The sequence below is a fragment of the Mustela nigripes genome, chromosome X (genome assembly GCF_022355385.1).
Source record: "Mustela nigripes isolate SB6536 chromosome X, MUSNIG.SB6536, whole genome shotgun sequence".
Taxonomy (NCBI): domain Eukaryota; kingdom Metazoa; phylum Chordata; class Mammalia; order Carnivora; family Mustelidae; genus Mustela; species Mustela nigripes.
The window spans coordinates 41,508,885-41,531,361 of NC_081575.1; the positions used below are offsets into that span (position 1 = coordinate 41,508,885).

Here is a 22,477-nt window from a genome sequence, read left to right on the forward strand (position 1 = left end):
AACTGAGGGTTGCTGGGGGGAGGGGGTTTGGGAGAAGGGGGTGGTATTATGGACATTGGGGAGGGTATGTGTTTTGGTGAGTGCTGTGAAGTGTGTAAACCTGGTGATTCACAGACCTGTACCCCTGGGGATAAAAATATATGTTTATAAAAAATAAAAAATTATATTAAAAAAAAAGATAAAAAAAAGTTTGAGTATAGTTGACATACAATGTTACATTAGTTTCAGGCATATGACATAGTGATTCAACTTCTCTATATGTTACGCTATGCTTACCGCAAGTATAGATACCATCCTTCACCACACAGCGCTATTATAATACCATTGACTGCATTCCCTATCCTCACCTTTCATCCCTGTGGCTTCTTCATCTCATAAATGGAAGCCTGTATCTCCCAATCCCCTTCACTTATTTTACCCATCCCTTCACTTTCTCCCCTCTGGTAACCATCACTTTGTTTTCTGTATTTATAGGTTTGACTCTGCTATTTGTTTATTCATTTGTTTTTTTAGATTCTACATGAGTGAGATCATATGGTATTTGTCTTTCTGAGTCTGACTTATTTTACCTAGTAGGATGGCTAAATTTAAAAAAAAACAAGAAATAACAAATGTTGGAAAAGATATGGAGAAAGAGGAACATTTATGCACTGTTGGCAGGAATGTAAATTGGTATAGCCACTGTGGAAAACAGTATGGAGGTTCCTCAAAAAACTAAAAATAGAAGACTTTTTAATTAAAAATAGTTGAGTTCCTGTTCTGAAATCCAGTGAAAAAGGATACCTTTGACTTCTCTGAGGCAATGAATCAGAAAAGGGTCAATTGGCATGTAAAGTAATTAGGGAACTAACTTCTATCTTTAGTTCTCCCCCAAATTTCCCTCTATTAGCTTGACTTGATGACCTAGGGGTAGGGGAAAATACATCTTTTAGCTGAAATTAGTAGGTAATTGAATGTATCTAGTCAGTTATCATTTTCCTTTTTAGCTTATTCTCTGAGACCCTATAGAAGAGATGGACATTTTTTTTAATATTTAGCAACAGTGTGGTTAGACTTTAAAAATAGGTATGAAATAAATATAAGGCAAAGAACTAGGTTCTGAAATGTCCCCAAGTATTCATAATATATCTTGGAAAAAGTTTGAAATCTCAGAGAAATGACTAGCTGCTGCAGAACATTCTTTGACATTTCTCTGGAATTTTCCAGTGGATTTATCCATAAATATTCAACAACTAGAAAATAAATCTAGATATCTATTTGTCTTTGGGGGAAGGAGAGGGACCTGGTTTCTCCAGCTGGAAACCCAATGACAGTTTCTCTCTCTGTATTTATTATGTAATAAAGGCAGAAATAAATAAAACAATCAGCTTGTAGCATGAGAATTATATAGAAGTTCAAGTTCCAGTCTCATCCCAGCTTCCCAAGGAAGCTCAGTTAATAAGCTCCCTTTGAAATCTGTTAACCTGTTTTCCACAAAGCTAAAAGTTGATCCTTGTGACTAAATCTTTCCATATAGGAACACTGAACTTTCTGCTTTCCCTCTGATGTGGTTGTCCTTTGAAGTGGTAACAACATCTGCCGTCATATAGAAAAAAACCTCAGGAACTACCAATTCTGTATGTACGCTCTAAGTTCCTAGAAAGACACCATAGTTGTGCTGACAGGAATATGAATTCATAGAGTGTGATCCATAGGAATGAGATGATGGTGTGAGGGTAAGAACAAAAAGAACATGTAAAAGAAGCAGGGGCCAGACAGAGTCCTTTAATTTATTTGGTAGTTTGATTATCAAAGAGCTTTTTTCTTCTTTCTTTCTGATTTAGAAAGTTAATGTCCCCAAGCAAGAATAGAATGGCTGGGCTCCAGGAAGCTATGCAGTTGTATTTGACCACATTTTTAACCCTGTTTATAAGTAGGCCAAATATGCTGGTGCCATTTTACCTATGAGGAATCTGAGGCCTAGAGAGACAGGACCAGTTTTCCAAGTATTTCTTAGCCATTTAGTGATAGACATGGGCACTTGTGTGTTTGAACTTCCACATTATTGCTATTTCCATAAACCCCTGACTCAAAGAGATGTGTATGCAAGTCACAAACTTATCCCAAAGGATTCAAGATGATTAGAGATGCTAACTGGCTGATCAGCTAGCAGTTATTTTTCTTACTAAAATATATAATCATAGAGTTCAAAGTTCCCAACTAAAGAAACTTTTAAGAGTGAGTTTCCCACATAAATGTAAACTCCCCCAAAACCAATAAACTAAGATCAGATATGTTTGGAAAGCATTAGTGTGTTTGCCATTCTCAATTAACAGGAAGTCGAGCTTTTGAGAAACACATAAGTACATTATATCCATCAGGTCAAGCGGGTAATTTAAAACTCTCACACATATCCTAGTAATATGATGCTATAGCATTTCCTGGCTCAGGGCCAGGTCATCCCAGAGTAGCATGAATATCCTAATTTTTGTCAAAAAGAGGCAGCTCAAAGATACCACAACTTCTTTTATAATTTCACCCAATTGTAGAACTGAAATATTTTTCCCTGTGGAAAGAATACCAGAAAGGGTTTGGGGAAGAAGGGGATTTATTAACAGAAATATTTGATGAAAGCAAAATTAGTCAGACAATTATATTTTTCATTTTTTACCCTTTGCAGCTTCTTGATCTACCAAAGCATGCTATTAATCAGTACTATCTGTTTCATTTGGATATGCTTTGTCTCCTGAGATACACTCTAAACAAAACAAGAGCCTGGTGCTTACTAGATGGATCATGAAGCTATTTATCAATACTTTTCTAATATAAATACAAAGTTTTTCTGAATGTGATTGTGTTAGTGGAAAAAGTTATTTTACATCCTGAGATCATATATATTAAGACAAAAAAGGTTGAAAAATATTCAAATACCAGATAACTAAGGAGGAAAGTAGGAAAAAAAAATATCAATGAATTATATTGATAAGAGCAGGAATTCTGCTTTTAGGTCCACAGAATATTCTGATAGATCACTAATATCTACCAAAAAAGAATTTTATTTGTCTGATCTTATTTAAGAGCCAGAAAATTATTAGAGTCATGGAGACTGCTTTGTAAGACAGTTAAAAAGCTTCAAGTAGAAAGTATCTTCAGACTCTTTTATACTTTTGAGTACTATGGCCAGGAAGACTTTTAGGCTGGATAACCTATGGTTTTGTCTGCTATTGTTCTTACAACAAAAAAGAGTAGTCTTCATTTAGCAATGCTTCTTAGAATCATACTAGGGGAATAACCAGTCTGAAATATCCTATAAAGGTGTTAAAAAAGACCTGAAAAGGCCAATTTAAGGCAAAATCTTCTCTTGGTTTTGTTATTTTTTGTGTTGCTTCTCAGCCACAGGGCTCTATGCTCTGTAGATATAATCCATCCTTCACCTGCTGTCAATACTTACCTGTTCAGGGAAACATTTCTTCTAGCTCCAGCTTTCTGACAGATGTTAGTGTTCAAATGTAATGATTGAATCTATGTGAATGTGTTAAAAGATAGCATGTTATCACTTCCAGGTTAGTGGCAGCCTTCTAGAGATAATGATACAAAGGGTTAAATTTGAAAATTAAAGGAAAGACAACTTGAGAGCTAATGGGGACTTTCAGTACTCACACTGTATCTCCATCCGACAGACTTTTGATATTTATTCACTCTCACTCTCCTTCCTATTTCAGGTAAAGCAGTCTGTAAAACCAAGAACAAAATGTTATTAGATGCATTGGTACACTCTGAAAATGATTTATTTTTAATTGTTTTGTGTTCTCTTGGCACTAAATGGAAGAGTAACATGATATTCTTCCTCTGAATTTTCACTAATAATTTTACTTAAATAAGATTCTTATATATACAGAAACTTGGCACTAAATTCACAGTAACAGATTTAACTGCCATATTGATGGGAAAATTACAATTTGATGTTAGTAAAGTGTTATTTCTCCTTACAAAACAAAGTAATTGATATTATTTATGGGCTGAACACACTTTCTGAATATTTCAAAAGTTAAAGTATCTAAAATGTAGATTAAATGTAGGTGAAAGTTCTTTCAAGTCAAAATAAGGAAATAAGTATTTTAGAAGGTAGCACTCAAAAAGTACTAGGTTTATTATTTGGAAGCCATGGTTTGTAGGGCAAAATAAACCCACAAAACTTCAAAAGCTCTTGAAATTCACATTGGCTTGCAACATTTTTTTCAACATTTGACGTTTATTGTTAAAATAAAAGACGTAAAACTCCTTAAATCATTTCAGCAATTAACTCCCTGCACAAATTGGAAAAGAAGTTTATGACATTGACAACAGTTCAGTGAATATATATAGTTTTTCAATCATAACATTTGATCATTTTTCTTTAGGGTATAGTGAAGTGAAAATTTTTTGACCTTTTCTATGTTCATGCTAATATTATCTTGAGAAAGTGAGGCAGTCATGCTGAAGAAAGAAGACAGAAATCAGTGCTTAGCAAATTCTATGACAATATGCTATGAACCATGACCCAAATTTATGAATGCTAGCAGGAACAGTTCCAGTTAAACTGTCTCTCTTGCTCATCAGTCACAAAATGTCTGAAAAATGTACATCCTTGACAAGTTCTTTCCTTCTACCCATCACAGAGAATCTAATGGTCTCAGTTCTCAAAAGGAAACGTTGGGACAGGGAAAAATATGTGATGAAACACAGAAGGATGAACATAATATTAGAGGAACTCTCCTCTTTGCTATCCCTAGAAACAGATAATCAACTAGAAATAGTCAGGAATATAGATATTTTCTTCATTCTTATAGAATGCCAAAATATGTGGACCTTTCACTGTGAAACATTTTTTTATGTGTAAATATATTAAATCTATAACAAAGATACTATACTAACAGAATTAATATTAAATGACAAATATAAAAATCCAGATTAACATAATTATAATTATCTATAATAATGATTAAAAAACAAATATTTTCCGAGCTGTTTATCTCAATACCATAGTCCATTAAGTGAACAGAATATGGACAAGATATATTACCTTACGAGCATTCATCACTTTAACAGCTGTAAATGCACCAGTTTTTTCATGGAGTCCCTGAAACACAGGATAGTAATAAACATTAAATGCTATCCATATAATCAAGAAGTATTCATGGATGAATAGATAAAGAAGATGGATATATATGTATATATATGAATATTATTCAGCAATAAAAAAGGAAATCTTGCTATTTGCAATAACACTGAACTAGACAGTATAATGCTAAGTGAAATAAGTCAGAGATAGACAAATACCACATAATTTCTCTCATATGTGGAATATAAGAAACAAAACAAATGAGAAAAAAAATTAAAAAAATAAAAAAAATAGACTCTTAACTATAGAGAACAAACTGATGGTTACTAAAGGGGAGGTGGGAGGATGGGTGAAATAGGTAAAAGGAATTAAAAGTGCACTTCTCTTGAAGAGCACTGAGTAATGTATAGAATTGTTAAATCATCCCCATGCGGGGCTTTATTCCAAGACCCATGAGACCATGACCGGAGCTGAAATCATGAGTTCAGTGTTTAACGAATGGAGTCACACAGGCACCCCTAAACTATGAATATTTAAAGGAATTCCAACTGGCTCACTTGAAAAATCAAGCAAGTTTAAGGAGTAGTTTTCCTTTTTTGTGTTTGTATTAAAATAGTGGACATAACTGCCCATTTGAAAGCACTGATTTCTTAGTATCTTTAAGTTGATTTACATGGCACCAGAGCATCTATATGAAAAGTAAAAATTTCAGATTGAAGATAGGGGAAAAGGCGATGTTAATACTCAACATTTTTCAACTGATTATGTGGTATTGTGTAGACATATATTCCCAGTGGACTCCTCTTATACACCAAACAAGGTTTTTTTTTTTTCCCCATAAGGATCACAGGTAAGAGTGATACATAAGTAATCCAATGACCTGTAAACTGTTTAGCAAGCCTTCAGTCATGAGAACCAATGATATTTATGGAAGGAAGAAGTCCTGAAAGATTCTTTTTTTTTTTTTAAGATTTTATTTATTTATTTATTTTAGAGAGTGAGAATGGAAACAAGAGGAGGAACAAAGGGGGAAGAACTCTGCACTGAGCATGGAGCCCCATACAGGGCTCTATCTCAGGACCCTGAGATCATGACTTGAGCTTAAACCAAGCCAGACACTTAACTGAACCCCAGGGGCCCCCAAAAGATTCTTTCTTATTGAAAACATTATGAATTCTAAAAATTTAGTCTTATCCTAAATGCAAGTACAAGTTATAGATTTATAAATTTTTAAAAAAAGGACATAGATGTTTGGAATCAGAGCTTTCATTTTGTGGCTGGTGCTTTTTAAAATGTTTCAACTTATAGGGACACCTGGGAGGCACAGTCAGGCATCCAACTCTTGGTTTCAGCTCAGCTCATGAACACAGGGTCATGAGACTGATCTCCAGGTGGAGGCTACATGATCAGGGCAGAATCTGCTTGAGATTCTCTCACTCTGTCTCCCCCAGCTCTCCCCCTACTCTCCCACTCTCTTTCTTTCTCTCTCTCTCTAAATAAATAAAATCATTAAAAATATTTCAACTTGTAGTCATAGAAAAAATCCAGTTTTATATTTACAGGAGTAAGGTTTCAACTGAAAATATAATGCCTTATCTAGCAGAAGAATTGATTTGGGGGCTACAGTGAGTTAGATAGTGTCTCTCCCAAATTTAGATTAATGCATAATTTCAGAATGTGACCTTAATTGAAAATAAGGTCTTTGCACATGTAATCAAGTTAAATGAGGTCATACTGGATTACAGTGGCCAGTGATTGCAGTCTTGGCAAGAGAAAGGGGAGGGAGATTTGGACACAGAGACATGGACACAGACACAAAAATTTGATAGCAATGTGAAGACAGAAGAAACTGGAGTGATGCAGCGATAAACCACGGGATTCCAAGGATTGCTGACAACCACTAGAAGCTATGAAGAGGGAAAAAATCTTCTTCCTTAGAACTTTCAGGAGGAAAATGGCCCTGTAGCCTTCTAGCCTTGAGAACTGTGAGAGAATAAATAACCCCTTATCAGATAGATGGTTTGCAAATATTTTCTACCATTCTATATGATGCCTTTTTATTTTGTTGATGATTTCTTTTGTTGTGCAGAAATTTTAGTTTGATGTAGTCTCACTTATTTATTTTTGCTTTTGTTGCTTGTGCTTTTGGTGTCATACCCAAAAAAGTGTTACCAAGACCAATGTCAAGAAGATTTTCCTCAAGTGAGGTACAGCATACCTCACTCCTATGCTTTCTTCTAGGATATTCAAGTTTCAGGTTATTTAAATCTTTAATACATTTTGAGTTAATTTTTGTGAATGGTGTAAAACAGGGGTTCAATTTCATTCTTTTGTATGTGGATATGTGAATATGTTGGAAACTCCCATGTTCACTTGCATCTCTGGGAGAAAATACACATTTTTTTTTAAATTTTGCTCTTACAAATTATTGTTTTAAAACTTATTTTATTTATTGTATTTATTATTTTTTTAAAGATTTTATTTATTTGACAGACAGAGATCTCAAGTAGGCAGAGAGGCAGGCAGAGAGAGAGAGAGAGAGAGAGGGAGAAGAGGAAGCAAGCTCCTCGCTGAGCAGAGAGCCTGATGCAGGACTTGATCCCAGGATCCTGAGATCATGACCTAAGCAGAAGGCAGAGGCTTTTACCCACTAAGACACTGAGGCATCCAAGTTTTTATTATTTAAAATTAATTATTTTATTTTGACTTACAAATTATTGTTTTCCTAATCATTTATAAAAGCCTAGTTAGTCAAAATTTTCCCACATCTGTATGCACAAATATGACAGCTTGAAAACTGGTTCTCATACATCCTTAAAGGAGTTAAAAATATTTCCTTCTTTGACTCTAAGAGGATACTTATGGGCCAAATTTCTATTCTGTGTTACTCAAATATGTGGCACATTAGGAAGGATAATAGCCATATGTTGTCTCATATGACCAGTGGTTAGTAAACCACAGAGCTTTTAAAAGGCTAGGTTAGAATACACAGTTATCATACTCATGACACACATTTAGTGAGATAACGGAATGTCTTTAAAAGATGTCACCAAAGGCCATAGAACAGAGATAACCAACTTGGTTCTTATTACCTGTGATTTATTATCTCACTTGAGAGTTGCATGAACACATTTTGTCAGACAAAGTATCCTAATGTGGGGTTTGGTAAACATATTCACTGTGTCTATAGAGGAATTAAACTCCAGATCTTGAAACCATATCTGGTTTAATATGCCTAACCATTTTTCAAGATTGGGTGATGGGCATTAAGGAAGGCACGTGATGTGATGAGCACTGAGTGTTACATACAACTGATGAATTATTGAACACTACATCTGAATCTAATGATTCATGTTGGCTAATTGAATTTAAGTAAAAAATGGAAAATTTTTGCTTGTTAACCTAGTATTTTTGAGAATTCCTTGACATGTAAGTTTTCACTTCAAATAATTTTAGATTTCAAGAATAGTTTCAAAGATCATACAGACCATTTCTGTTTATCCTCCAGTTTATCCTAACTGCTTCTAATGTTAACATATTTTTATTATTATTATTTTAATGTTATCATCCTATATGACCAAAGCACAATTGTCACAAGTAAGAATCAATATTATTACTCTTAACCACATTGTAGTCCTTATTCCTATTTCCCCAGTTTTTTCACTAATATCCTTCTTGTAAGTCTCAGACTGGGATTTTACATCCCATTTAGCCATTATACCTCCTTAGGCCCTTTCAATCTGTGATAGTTTCTTAGTATTTCTTGTTTTTCATGACCTTGACAGTTTTCAAAAGTACTGGTCAAGTATTTTGTACAGCATACCTCACTTTGCGTTTGTCTGATGTTTTCTCATAATTAGACTGAGGTTATGGGTTTGGGAAAAGAACATCAGAGAGGTGAAGTGCCCTTCTCACCACATCACACCAGGAGTATTTGGTATGACCATGACTGATCACCAGTGATGTTAATCTTGAGTATTTGGTGAAAGTGATGTCTGCCAAGTTTCTCCAAGGTAAAGTTACAAGTTTTCTCTTTCATACTCTATTCATTAGAAGTGTTTGATGTTAGTTTTGCTAAGGGGTAACACTATCTTCCAGCGTTTATCCAGAGATCTAGAAGTCATCTTGAGATAAACTAATTGTTCAGTGGTGCCACCTTGTGGTTCACTGGCCATATAGAAGCTGTTCTGTGATCTCAACTGAAGGCCATGTTGTCATAGGTCGTCTCCCTCAATGAGATGTTGAACCAAAACCAGCAAATCCAATTTCTAGAATGTACCTTTTTTTCATTTGCAGTATATGTTTTATAAGAAATTAATTTTAAACACCATTTGTTGAAAAGACACGTAGAGATATTAAAAAAAAGAAGTTTGGTTTTGAATTCTAGATTGAGTGTTAAATAACCTCACAGTTTTTGCTGGTCTTTGTGAATATTATACAGTAAAATCACACAGAAAGTCTTAAACTATAGATGTGGGCTTTTCTCTGCTTTTTCCCCTACAATCAATAATACCACTAGTATCATGCAGGAGTCACTAGTTTCACTGTATTAGCAAAGATTCCTGAAACAGAGTTTGCATGCAATGTATGACTTTTTAATAAATTCTCAAGCATCACAAAGCAAAGAGAAGAAAATTCTCCTAGCCCCTACTCCTATTATAAGAAAAGAAACTGTTGCTTAAATCTATTGTGTAAGTTCACAGACCCTCTCATATTTGAATAACAGAAGATGATATGTAGTAACAATGATTTGTAGCCATTCTGGACGTGAAGTTTAAACCTACTGACATTCAGAATCAAGTAATCTATATCTTCACCTCAGGCAGTTCTTTGTCTTGTCATCAAGCTCATTCAACTTATTCAAGTTTAATTATTAATAGATGCATCTCATATAATTTAAGGGACAACAGAAGGTCAAGTACTCAAAAAAATCCCCCTCCACCCCACTACCTGCAAAAGTGCAAAAATCATTCATAATGTCCTCAATTTTATTAAGGTAATAAAACTCCCTGATTATTCAAATGTTAACTAAGAGAAAGACACACTGAGTTATTATTTGTCATTAACACTTTATCATAAGTTGGATGATCAGATTAGATAACTGCAAGAATGGCAATGAGCAGTTAGGTGTTGGTGGAAACAGAAGGTGGAGAAAGGAAATTATTAGAGTCTGAAGAGTTCCAGGAAAGGTTGTCCCTGGAATGGAGAACAAAGTAAAAATGAGTGAGAAGGGATATTCAAAGTGTGAAGGGAGGTAAAAATGAGGTGGGTGGTTGGAGAAGTGAAAAGACAAAATGTGACAAGTCTCGATTTTATTAGAGGAATTTACAGTTTTTACAATGTATACACATGAAACAATTAGAGAATAGAACCATATGCAAAGGCTAATTGTCAACATGAATCCTTGGGTGCCAAATACAGCTTAAATACAGTTTAAAGGGTTTAAGAGAATGAAAATGTATTGCCATGTGAAGGTCTTAAATAAAATCCTAAAAAACAAATCCCTGAGTAATTTATGTTCCTACAACTATTTTCTAGGGCTGTCTAAAAGACAGTAATTGGGACAAATGTGTATTCTTTTTCCAGGACCACCTGAAATTATCCAGGAAAGAACATAAATTCCTCAATGTGTTGATTTCAATTTAGCAAGAATTTGTGTTCTTAAGTAATTAATTTAGATAATCAAATAAGCAGCATTATTTAGTCTGTTTCCCCCAGGCAAAACACTTTATGACTGTTCTATTGCTCTGCAATGCCTCCAACCTGAACATTATCATTCTGGGTCTATCCTATCAATAGAAAATGTGGCACATTCCTGAATTTAGAATACTGGGCACATAAAAAAACATTGTTAAAAGGTATATGTGCCTGCTTTAAACAAAAATCAGTGCAGGGATATCTTTATATATATAACAAAAAATGAAGGGGTAGTCATAAAAGAATTCTCTAGTTTACAAAGTGGACTTGTACTAGTTTTCATTAAACACCAAACTTCTTAAATTTATTCTTGGAAAGTCAAAATACTACCTTTCAGATTACTTCCAATTTAGGGGAATAACTCAAAAGTAATATAGCAGGTCAATTTATACACTAGAGATCCAGAATCAAACTATATTGCAGAAGAAAATTGTAAATTTTCAGTATCCTGGTCACTTAAGAATTAGCCTTGTTGACTTCTAACTACCAACCAGTCCACCATACTTCTTTTTTGTACACATCATCTTAAGATTTCCATTTTTGTTTTGTAAGCTTGTTCTGTTCCTTTGGCCCTGTTCAGATGGAGATAAATAACTGTTCCAGTTATTAATTATTTCTATTAGCAAATCTAAGGGATAGATACAGTCATGGAAAGGAAAGTAGGGAGAGGGTTAGTGCTAAAAGAGAGAATAGGTGATAAGTCTTAGCTAGGACTCAGTCTTCACAAATCTTTTATTAAGTACAGAACCACACTGATAATAAAAGGGTAAATTAATTACATAAGACAGTGATAATGAAAAAATACATTAAGGTAATAAAATCTAGTTGTGAAGCTCATAGTTATATCAAGGATTTAGTCACCCCATCAATAAAATTCGGTAAAACATAAAAGTTCTTAAAGTCTTGGAATAGATTTCTTTTATTTTGGTATCCCTAGTGTCTATCACAATGGCTGATACATAAGACCATTTTAATAAATAATAGTTGAGTGAATGATGAATAGAGTGACTGAAAAGCTTCCTGGAAGAGGTAGAATATCAACTGGACCAATATGGCATAACATTTTAACAAATTCTGAAGGGTAGGGTAGAACCAATGAATGACACGCCATGAACAAAGGTTAAAAGATATGTCAAGTATAAGGTACAGATACCAAAGAAGAAAAGTAAAGGTGGGACGCCTGGGTGGCTCAGTTGGTTAAGCAGCTGCCTTCAGCTCAGGTCATCATCCCAGCATTATGGGATCGAGTCCCACATCGGGCTCCTTGCTCCGCAGGGAGCCTGCTTCTCCCTCTGACTCTGCCTGTGCTCGCTCTCGCTCGCTCTCTCTCTGACAAATAAATAAATAAAATCTTTAAAAAAAAAAAAAAGAAAAGGAAAGGAAAAAGGGGGAGTGGACATAAAAAGATGAAAAGAAGAGGATGTGAGAATGCCCCTGTTTATGCTATGCTAGAAAATTCAGTGTACAATTTTTTAATTAATATCTTGTTGAAAATAAGTGATCATGAAAATTAACCATTAGTTGTTTAGTATTTTATGACTGACTTCTGTTAGTTAATGGTCTGAATGTAAAACTCAGAGTGGTTAAGGCACTGAAAAATTAGTACTGAATTGCAGTAATGATCAATTTCTTGGGGATTACACATTTTAAACCATAACAAATGATTTAAAATAGCAGTTGTGACAGCTGTGTTGGAAAAATCCATCATTCTGTGGCAGTTAATTACTATGTTTTTCCCCAGAAAGAATACAAGACAGTCCTTAATGGCCTTGTAATTTTGATTAGGCTAAAATTTTTATTTTTAATCATGCAATTAAGGAAACTGTTGTGGAAAGACTGTCAACTATTCAGCACTTCCTACACTGTCCTTTCAGTTATTTGCTTCGCCTTCTGTTGGCAAATCTAAACCACATAATCCCCAAGGCATTCTTTCTTTCTTTTCAATTGGTTTTGTGGTGGCGGAAGGCCACAAGGCGCTCACTACACTCATGTCCATTTGGTAACCTTGTTTTTTATTCACACAGTTTTTTTCCTTCTAGTCATTTGTTTGAATGCCAGCTTTCTCCTAACAAACAAATCAAGTGATGCTTCAAGGCCACCAAGAGTGCAGTCATAAACAGCATCTGGGAGTACTTTGTGCTGTGCTGTGGAGGGATGAGACAATATGGCTAACAGGGTAGTTTATGTCAGCATTGTGTTGGCAGAAAAATAAAGACATGAGGCTAGAGAGAACTTTCAAAATTAGCAAGTCCATATCCATGTCTCTAAGCAGGGACTTTAGACTGAAATGAGAAGTATTAGTGGTCTGGTTATTATTTGAAAGTCTTTTCATTTTGTTTCCCTTTCTACTCTTAATCACCACCAGTAGGCTCAACAACCCCTAAGGATTGATGAATTTGGAGCAGTTAGGGTTCAGAGGTGTGGCTGAGATTAGAGGGAATCTAGCACAGATTGGTAGTAGTGATGAGTGGGTAGAGCTGGGAACATCATGAGAACATGTCAGTCAGCCTTCAACTTCACAATTTCATCAGTAAGATTTATTTATTTCTAAAGATTGCCAAAGGAAGAGATGTAGCTTGTTTGTAGAGCTCCTTTAGCGATTTCCACAGACTTCAGCTTTAGATTTGCTTTAAAAGTTTTAAGAGACTTACAAATGTGTAAATATTTGAAGTACTATTTGATAACTGACAAGATTAAGACTCACATTTTGTAAAACTCTCACCAAGCCTAGTGGGATTTTGCTAGGCCACAAAAATCATGCTCATTACGTTTGATTTTGAGACAATAATCATTTTCCGGACAAAGATCACTGAAGAGAGTTTCTGATTTGATATTTGCATGAGTACCCCATCACTGCAAAAGTTTTGATACCAGCCAAGTGTTTCAAAGTTGGAGAATTCATTTTGGGTGTGACTTTCTTCTTTTGGAGAGAATTCAGAATAAGCAGCAGCAGATATTTCTGGCTTTGAGCAGATAAAGCCTGGAGTTACATAAATACTATTTTAACCTTGGCGCTTTAGGATTGAAGCCTTCTGTAATCAAGATGCTACAATTTTCAGGGCAAATACTGCAGTTCAAGGGTGGGGGGCACAGGAACTACTCTTCTTTCAAGAAGAGTAACAAAGAGATTGTTGCTGGACTTTATATATATTGTTTAAAGACAGTTGTCACTTTTAGGTCACTATGAAGAAATGCCATATCTTTAAAAATATAAGAATAAATCTGCATTCAAATTGTGTTAGCTACATAAATGAAACTTACATTATAAGCTGGTATATCATAATCCTGAGGCTTCATAAATCCCCTTACCTAATTATAGTTGACCCTTAAACAACACACGTTTGAACTGCACAGGTTTACTTATATGCAGATTTTTTTCAATAAATATATGAAACTTACGATATCAATAAGTACAGCAGAGTATTGTAAATGTATTTTCTCTCTCTTATTATTTTCTTAACATTTTATTCTCTTCAGGTACCTGGGTGGCTCAGTCACTCAGCTCAGGTCATGATCCCAGGGTTCTGGGATGAAGCCCACATCTGGCTTTCTGCTCAGTGAGAGCCTGCTTCTCCCTCTCCCTCTGCTGTTCCCCCTGACTGTGCACATATGCGCGCATGTGCAAACTCTCTCTCTTTGCTTGTCTCTGTCAAATAAATAAATAAAATCTTAATTTTTAAATTTTATCTAGCTTCATTTATTATATACAATACAGTATAATACATATATGCATATATAACATATAATACATATATAACTTACAAAATATGTGTTAATCAACTATTTGTATTTTCAGTAAGGCTGTCAAAAGCAGTAGACTGTTAGTCATTAAGTTTTCAGAAAGTCAAAAGTTATACATGAATTTTGATTATGTGGGGGCTGGTTCCCCTAAACCCCACCTTGTTCAAGGGTCAACTGTAAGTCTATTTACCTATGCATCTCCACTACTGGACTGGCAGCTCTCTAGAGGCAATTTTTTTCTATATATCTTTAGATTCTAGCACAATGCCTGGTACATAACCAGCATGCAACAAATGTGTTGAACTAAACCAAATCAGTCTCCACGTGGAGCTCTAAATTGGGAGGAGATATACAGGCAAAGGTGTTTATATGTATATGTGTGTGTAGTGGTAGAAATTACACAACTTTCATGCCAGCTTATGTGGGAGAAGAGTTAGAGGAAGCCCAAAGTCCAATGTGCCCCATGATACAGTGGGGTTTCCTGGCAAAGACTAAAATTCTTCACCATAGCAGAGTACTCCAGGAACTCAAAGGCCATTATTTGTCTACAGGTTAATTTAATCTTCCTGACCTTATAATCATCTTCGTGGTTCCACTGTGAAGCCACTCAAAATTCTTCAGAGCTCTATTCAGTCAGAAAGCCTCAAGGGAGAAGATATGAACTGTTCAAGGTCAAGGTATGAACCTACATAAGTAATAAAATTGCTAATGTTCTTGCCAAACTAGTTCATGTTTGTTTTGTCAGGTGATATTACTTAATTGTTATCCATACTTCCTCTAATCCATAGCTACTACTCCCAAAGTTTCTTCACCGAAGATCTGCTGTTTATACTCACTTTTGTTATGTCAACTGTGAGTACATGAGATGCTGATATCTCCAAGTTCCTCACCTCTTTTTTTTTTCTTAGCAAACCCCCAAATTACCCAAACCTTAGCTAAATGGAGCCAAAAAATATGTACTGAAACAGAAATTTTGTAGTTAAAAAGCTACTGAACCACCAGCATAATCAAACAGAATAATGTTTTTCTTCATCCAGAAATATGGGACAGTCATGGTCTTGCTTATTAGAACTATGAAAGGAGTCGGAAGAGGGCCTTCGTGGTTTCAGTGGCTTTGTAGCTTAGAAACTTCCCTATAATTTGAGAGAGTTTGTGTGCTTATACGGCAGCTTCAACTAAGTTTTATTACCCTTGTTATTACTCCTGCAGGGAAAAATAGGTCAAAATACGTAGTAACATCATTTGCAAATGGAAGTGCTCTCTATTGTGTTACAACATTCAAACAGTGAATTGCACAAAATAGGAAATTAAAGTGCAGTGTTCTTGGCTGCAGGATACATACATTTGCTGGAAGTAAATGAATAGCTAATAGTAGGCAACTAAGGAGACACCTCAATGCACTGTTATATGAAAGCACATCACAGTCTACAGGGGACAGAAGTACAAAGGTACTGAGGATTGGTGCTAGAAAGGGGTGACATTATAAAACTTTCATTGCTGGTCACAAATTCAAGTTTAAAGACACAGTCTGTAAATGTGCTTATGCTAAGGAAACTGTGAGACTAAGGTCCATACCTTGTCAAACACTCTAAAAACTTTCCCAATGCTTTATAAAGCAGAGTAAAATCATGACCTAGTGAAATATGACAATTTAGTACTTCATGGGGGAAGCCTTCTTCCCCCACAATCTTTTTTCTCTCTCAGAATGACCATACACTACAAAAATAAAAGGGGACTCAGCTATCAAAGCCACCTTTGTATCAAGATTTTTTTTTCCTTTCCGTTTTCATGTTCTCCCATTGTCACAGTATACTTGTTGTCTTTAAAGTTTTTCTTGGCTTGACCATGTAGGTAGTGTGTGAGGTCACGGGCAAAGGCAAAGAATTAAACTTTCTATGAGCAAACAGGTTTCAACACACAACAGATAATGCTTCATTACAATGTCACAATGTTTTAGCACAGATTGCTTTCTTTATGCAATGCATGAATCAGTTAACACTCATGCAAAATGCATTCCATCTGCTCAGACAGATGTAAGCTGCCGTGTTTCCAATTCTATCAAACAGCATAACTAGTTGAAAGAAAATCACTGAGACAGATGGGTGATGGGGATGGAGAGGGACTCAACAAAAAGAAACAGCTTTACTTCAAAGTCTACCCAATCAAAACAGGTTTCTCAAATCTCCCACGTTTATCACAGAGGGACAAACACAGCAGCCCTTAGCATGAAGCTAAGGTAGAGAGGATGTTGATGCATTACAGAAAAAAAAAAAGTCCTTATAAACAGAATTGTCTCCACAATCTATAGCAGTGATTAGTGGTTCTCAAAGGCACCTTAGGAGAATCTGCATTTGATGGGATGGAACTAAACCTTGGGGAAATGCCAAGGAGGAGGGAAAATGGAAAAGGAAGTAGCAGTGGGAAAAGTAAGAGAACAGGCACGGAGTATAAAAGACTGAAAAAGAATAGGAAAAAAATGGCTTCCATAGAAGATAGCCCGAGAAATACCAATAACTCTTATAGTCTAACCAATGCTATCAGGCATAGATGTATAAAGAAAGTAAAAGATGTATTCCATCAATATCAATATGGTAATTTACCACTAACTCCTAGTTCCTGCCAGCCTAAAAAAAGGGGGGGGGGGATCTTCATTCTAGCCCCTAGGTTGATTTTAAAGATACCTCTCCTTGAATTGACCTTTGTGGATAATGCTCTATGCTCTAGTCAGATGTTTACTCCCTTAACACTCCACTCTGCCGCCCCATTTCTTTAGGATCCTTCTCTGGTCTTTTCAATATCAAAGCATTAGCAAGCTTCCTTTATCAAAGTATCAAGAAGGTCTTGTCCAGTGACCTTCCTTCTTACTAAGGTACTACTTATGCATTTTAACTGGAGATGTCTGCTTCTGGGGGCCTTTTTAACCCTATGTAATTATCTAGGTGGTGGGAATTTCAGCACATTTTGGCTACTATAGTGCTGGATTTGTCAATAACAGGCTATTTACTTCAAATGTACAGAAATGAGATCCAGGGTATGAAATCAACTAAAGGTTCAAAGTTAAACCCCTCAGTGTATTCCTCAGAGTTGTGTGGCAAACAGAGGTAGGTTCAGGGAAAAGGACAGCGGATAGAGCCACCTAGAAGATGCTGAGCTGAAATTTGTAACATAATAAAAAGGGAATGATGCTAGTACACAGGAGAATAAACTACAAGTACAGGAAGATCTTAGTTAAGGCTACCTAAAAGAGGAAAGCCACTGAGGCAAGTCAAATCTAGCAAAGTAATATGGAAGACTAAGTGACAAAGGCAACAATAAGATTGATTGATAAGGCTGAACATACACATTCATATAAAATATCTGCCTATTGTAATAAAATCTGCATCCCTGTGAGTGTATATACATATATAGACACACAAAGGAAGACTGTTAGTGGGAAGTAATGTGGGAGTGTAGCAATGATTCCCAGATTTGAAGGAAAGGACAAATGAAATCTAAGGGGATTGTGGGATCATAAAGAAACCAACTTTGCTTTCTTCACAATTTTCACTTTTTTCTTTCCTCCTTCAAATAGCTTTACCTTTTTTTCTTGCTGTATTTTCCAATACTAATCTCTTAGATTAGTAGCATAGCCACAATTAAGCCCAAAGTTCTTTTCCCACTCCGGTGCTCTTTTCACTCCTTCATACAACTTCCATATTTAAGAAGTAGTTATTAAATTCCACCCATATGCTGGACACCAGGCAAGGCATTATAAAAATAATTTACCATTTCTAGTTTTAAGGAACTTTTAGTATAGTAATAAAGATACACAAACTACCATAATGCAGGAGACAATGTGGCAATTTTCTTAATAAGGGTACAAATGAAGTGTTACAGTATCCTTAGAAGTATCAGAATTATAGTTAAGATTCTCCTATTGAAAATATTTCACAAATCCAGACCAGTATTCCCCCCCAATCAATGAGTCTGTATATTTGACTATTTTCAAAGTCACAGTTTATATAATATTATATATAATATAAAAAGATTATATAAAATCATATATAATTTTATATGTAACATTTATACTTCATTAGGTAAAGGTTCTACATGATCTCATATTGATTATAATATCACATATTACTGTTATAATCATAAGCTTCAGGATAGGTCCATGATTAATCTAATGGAGCAAACGGCTAATAGTTGGAGGATATAAAGAAAACAGCTGGTATAACAGGATGATTGACTTTTTAAAATATTTTAATCTCTATTTATAATGGAAAAAAGTATTTTATTATAAAAATTTCTATGAATTCAAAAACTGGTACAAATGCATTGTTTAAATATTACCTTAACCAGCTAAGTGTTTGCCTAGCAATGTTGGGACATATTAAATAATACAAATATGTTTGATGAGATTTATTTTCAGAGTGAGTTAGTATAAATCAGGGACTGGAACCCAATAATTAGTCTAGAATTAGGCCACTATGTTTAGGTGACCTATTTATAATCTTAGCTAGCCCCACATGACTAATCATCAGATCTTTCAAAAACCATACATTCATACCTGGCTTAAAATTAGAGTGTAGAGTCCAGAGAAGATACTTCACCCATACTCCACTTGGACAAGAAAGCATTTGTAATATGTACTTTTAAGAGTCACTTTGCCTTTTGAAAAGATTAAACAATTATATTATGCTTCATTAATTTAGCAGAACTTTCAAGAAGACCAATCTGAATTGTTTCAAAATCTAAATTAAAGTAACTTCAATATATCGATCCTGGTTGCCTAATAGACAACCTTGGGGAATCTACTTTAATGACTGGGTAAGAATGACTTTCAATTAATTCATCAACACTGTACTAAGGTATATTTTTCACTATTTTCTACTGTATTCAAGCCAACAAAAACTAACTGAATGCTTGTTTGCAAAGCATTGATCTGGGAAGTGTGTGACAGAAAATCTAGGGCTGCAAAAGGACTTGAAAAAAGTGTTCTTCATACATTAAATTATCTTCTTACTATTGTTGATTATATTCATTTATTTTGACAACACATTTTTCTAATCAACCAAGTATTTATGAATTATTGTGCAATAGGTTTATTTACTATTATTTGATATGCATGTAAGGTTCAAAATATTGTTCTTATTCAATCAAAAGTATTATTGGATTGGATAATATCTGAATAAATTTTCAGTATGTTAAAATATTTATTGCTGTATGAATTATGTACATATGCATGTGTTCAATTTCTAAATACATGAAGATTTTGTTGTGGCTTTCTAAATTGCACTGAATTTTGGCCATAGAGTATGTTCTGCAGGATACAGATTTTTTTAATATTTAAGGCTTTCTTTATAGCTACACATACAGTAAATTTTTCAAAATGTCTCTTAAGTGTTGGGAAAGAATGCTTATTCTCTAATACCTGGTTGTAGAATTCTACATATTTCGATGAAAGAAGCTTGCTATTTGCATTTTTATTAATTTTTTGTCAACTAGATCTGTAAAATTCTGAGGCATCAAAGACTGTCATTTTGATTGAGGATGGATCAATATCTCCTTGTATTCCTATCAATTTAGCTTCACTTTTAGCATATATTCTTTGGTGGCTTTACATATACTTCTATATGCATATACCAAATTTTTTACCAAAATTTTTATCATTATGTAATAAACTTTGAATTTTAAGATCATTATGCAATAAACTTTTTTCAATAGTAAAATATATTTAAGGCAAGAAAAAATATTCATTTGGGACTTCATAACCAAATTAAAACTTATAAAAAAATCTCTTGACTTTTGTTGATTACTTTTTGCTTTGGTTTGTTTTAAGTGCCTGACTTAATATTTTTTGAGAGCTATGCCACCTAGAGTACTCCCTAGGCTAAGCAGTGTTCCTTGGACCAAACAGAAAAAAGAAGTGAGTGAACTGGGTTTTCCCAGAATTGACTGACAAATGGCTGTGTTAGGAGAATCTAAATGAGGAAAAGATTATCTTGACATTGCAATAACTACAAGATTTAAAGACTAGTATCTTTTTCCTTAGTAAGTCTTTGACAAATACAGAAACAGATTTAGAAGGCTACAAAGAAAAGTAGCAAAGGCACATGATTTATTTCTTTATACCAATTTGATTTATTAATGCAAAAAATCCAACTCTTTTCAGCCCCAAATTATAATATTTACATAAGTAGTAGCTCAGGGGCCTTTGCCATTTGTGTGGGTTTAAATGTTTGTTGCAACCCTTAACAGCTGCTGAAATACTGCAAAGTTTCCTTCATCAAGACAATTATAAAAACAAATCCACTATCTGAGCCAACACCTGAGCTTCCACCAAACCAAAATACTCTGGTTCCAAGGGTCTTCACTGTTGTTTTGGTCATGAGTCGCTGTCATGAGGTAGTTTAGAAGTTGCTCTTATTTTTAATACATATACCTTTATTCCATTGTGAACTATGAGAAGTCAGAAAATCCACATATATATATATATATATATATATATATATATATAGCCTTTTACTTGAAATATTTTTAGAATTACAAAACATTTGCAAAGATAGTACAGAAAGATCCATAAACCATTCACCCAGCTTCCTATAATGTTTATATCCTGCATAATCATGGTACAGTGGTCAAGACTAAGAGAATAACAATGTTATAATATCACTGACCAAACTAGTTGTTCAGAGTTTACCACTTTTCCTACTATTCTTTTTTGTTCCAGCATCTGATTCAGGATGCCATATTGCCTTTAGTTGTTGTGTTTCCTCATTCTTTTCCCATCAGCGAGAGTTCCTCAGCTTTTCCTTGTCTTTTATGACCTTGACACTTTTGAAACATACTGGTCAGGCATTCTGTAAAATGTCCCCCAATTTGAGTTTGTCTAATGTTTTCTCATAGTTAGACTGAGATCATGGATTTTGGAGAAGAATCGAGCCTCTCAATGTATTGGATTGAGGGTACATCGTATTGGAAGGTCTTATTACTGGTGATGTTATCCTTAATCCCTTGGTTATGATAGTATCTGCCTGGTTTCTCCATTATAAAGTTACTCTCTTTTTAATCCATAAATATTGGAGGACTCTATATAGAGGCTCTGTAAATATCTTGTTTCTTTTTAAGTTTTTGCCCACTACTTTTTGAATGTATGGGTTGATCTGCCTGTACCAGTCAGTACTGTGGTGTTCTCATGGTGACTTTCCTATCTTTCTCATTCCTTCATCATTTATGAGTTGAAATTCTTCTGCAAAAAGAGTTGCTCCTTCTTCCTTATTTATTCAGTCATTTATTTTATATCTGCATGGATTCTTAGGTATTTATTTTATTATCTGGATTATAGTTTTTATTATCTTTATTTTAATGCTCAAATTGTTCCATCTTTGGCTCTTGGGACACTTTCTGCAACCACAAGGTGCTTTCTTTAGGCTTAGCTTATATTTTTCACTGTTTAGCCCTTAAATCAACTATGAGAAGTCAGAAAATCCCTATATATTTATGGGATAGCACCTGAAAGACTGTGAGCTCAGGGGCCCTCTTAAGAAGGATACTGTACCTGCAAAAATTAAGCTTTCTCTCCAACAAACACAGTTACCTTCCATTATCTCTCCTCTCACTCTCCTGAATTTACCACTCCTGGTGTGGACTTTGAGAGGCAGTGAAATTGTTTCATAATTGTCATACTGAAATGGACCCCTGTGGTGTGTGTCAGCAGCTGTTAAAGAGTGCAACAAGCATTTAAATGCAGGGAAGATTCACAGATTATTATAGATATTTAAGGCAATCTTGAAGGGGGGGAAAAAAATCTCCCAAGAGGAGCCTAAGTGGTAGCTGAGTAGAACAGAGGAATAGAACCATCCACCTTGACTGGGTGAAGGTGGTTGGTGGTGGTGCTGATGGGATGATTAGATGTAGGCAGTCTTCCAGGCCAAACTGAGGTGGGGGATGGAGGGGGAATGAAGGGGACAAAGACTG

At 34.9% G+C, this 22,477-nt stretch overlaps 1 protein-coding gene across 1 annotated transcript in view; it reads right to left on the minus strand.

Annotated features, from left to right (window-relative positions):
- NRK (Nik related kinase) overlaps positions 1-22,477 on the minus strand; it is a 135,339-nt gene that overhangs the window by 65,829 nt on the left and 47,033 nt on the right. Inside the window, exons 3-4 of the mRNA XM_059385316.1 lie at positions 5,042-5,098; positions 3,640-3,711 (exon numbers count right to left, since the gene is read on the minus strand). Of these exons, the coding sequence (XP_059241299.1) occupies positions 3,640-3,711; positions 5,042-5,098 (129 nt within the window). The remainder of the gene's footprint in view (positions 1-3,639; positions 3,712-5,041; positions 5,099-22,477) is intronic.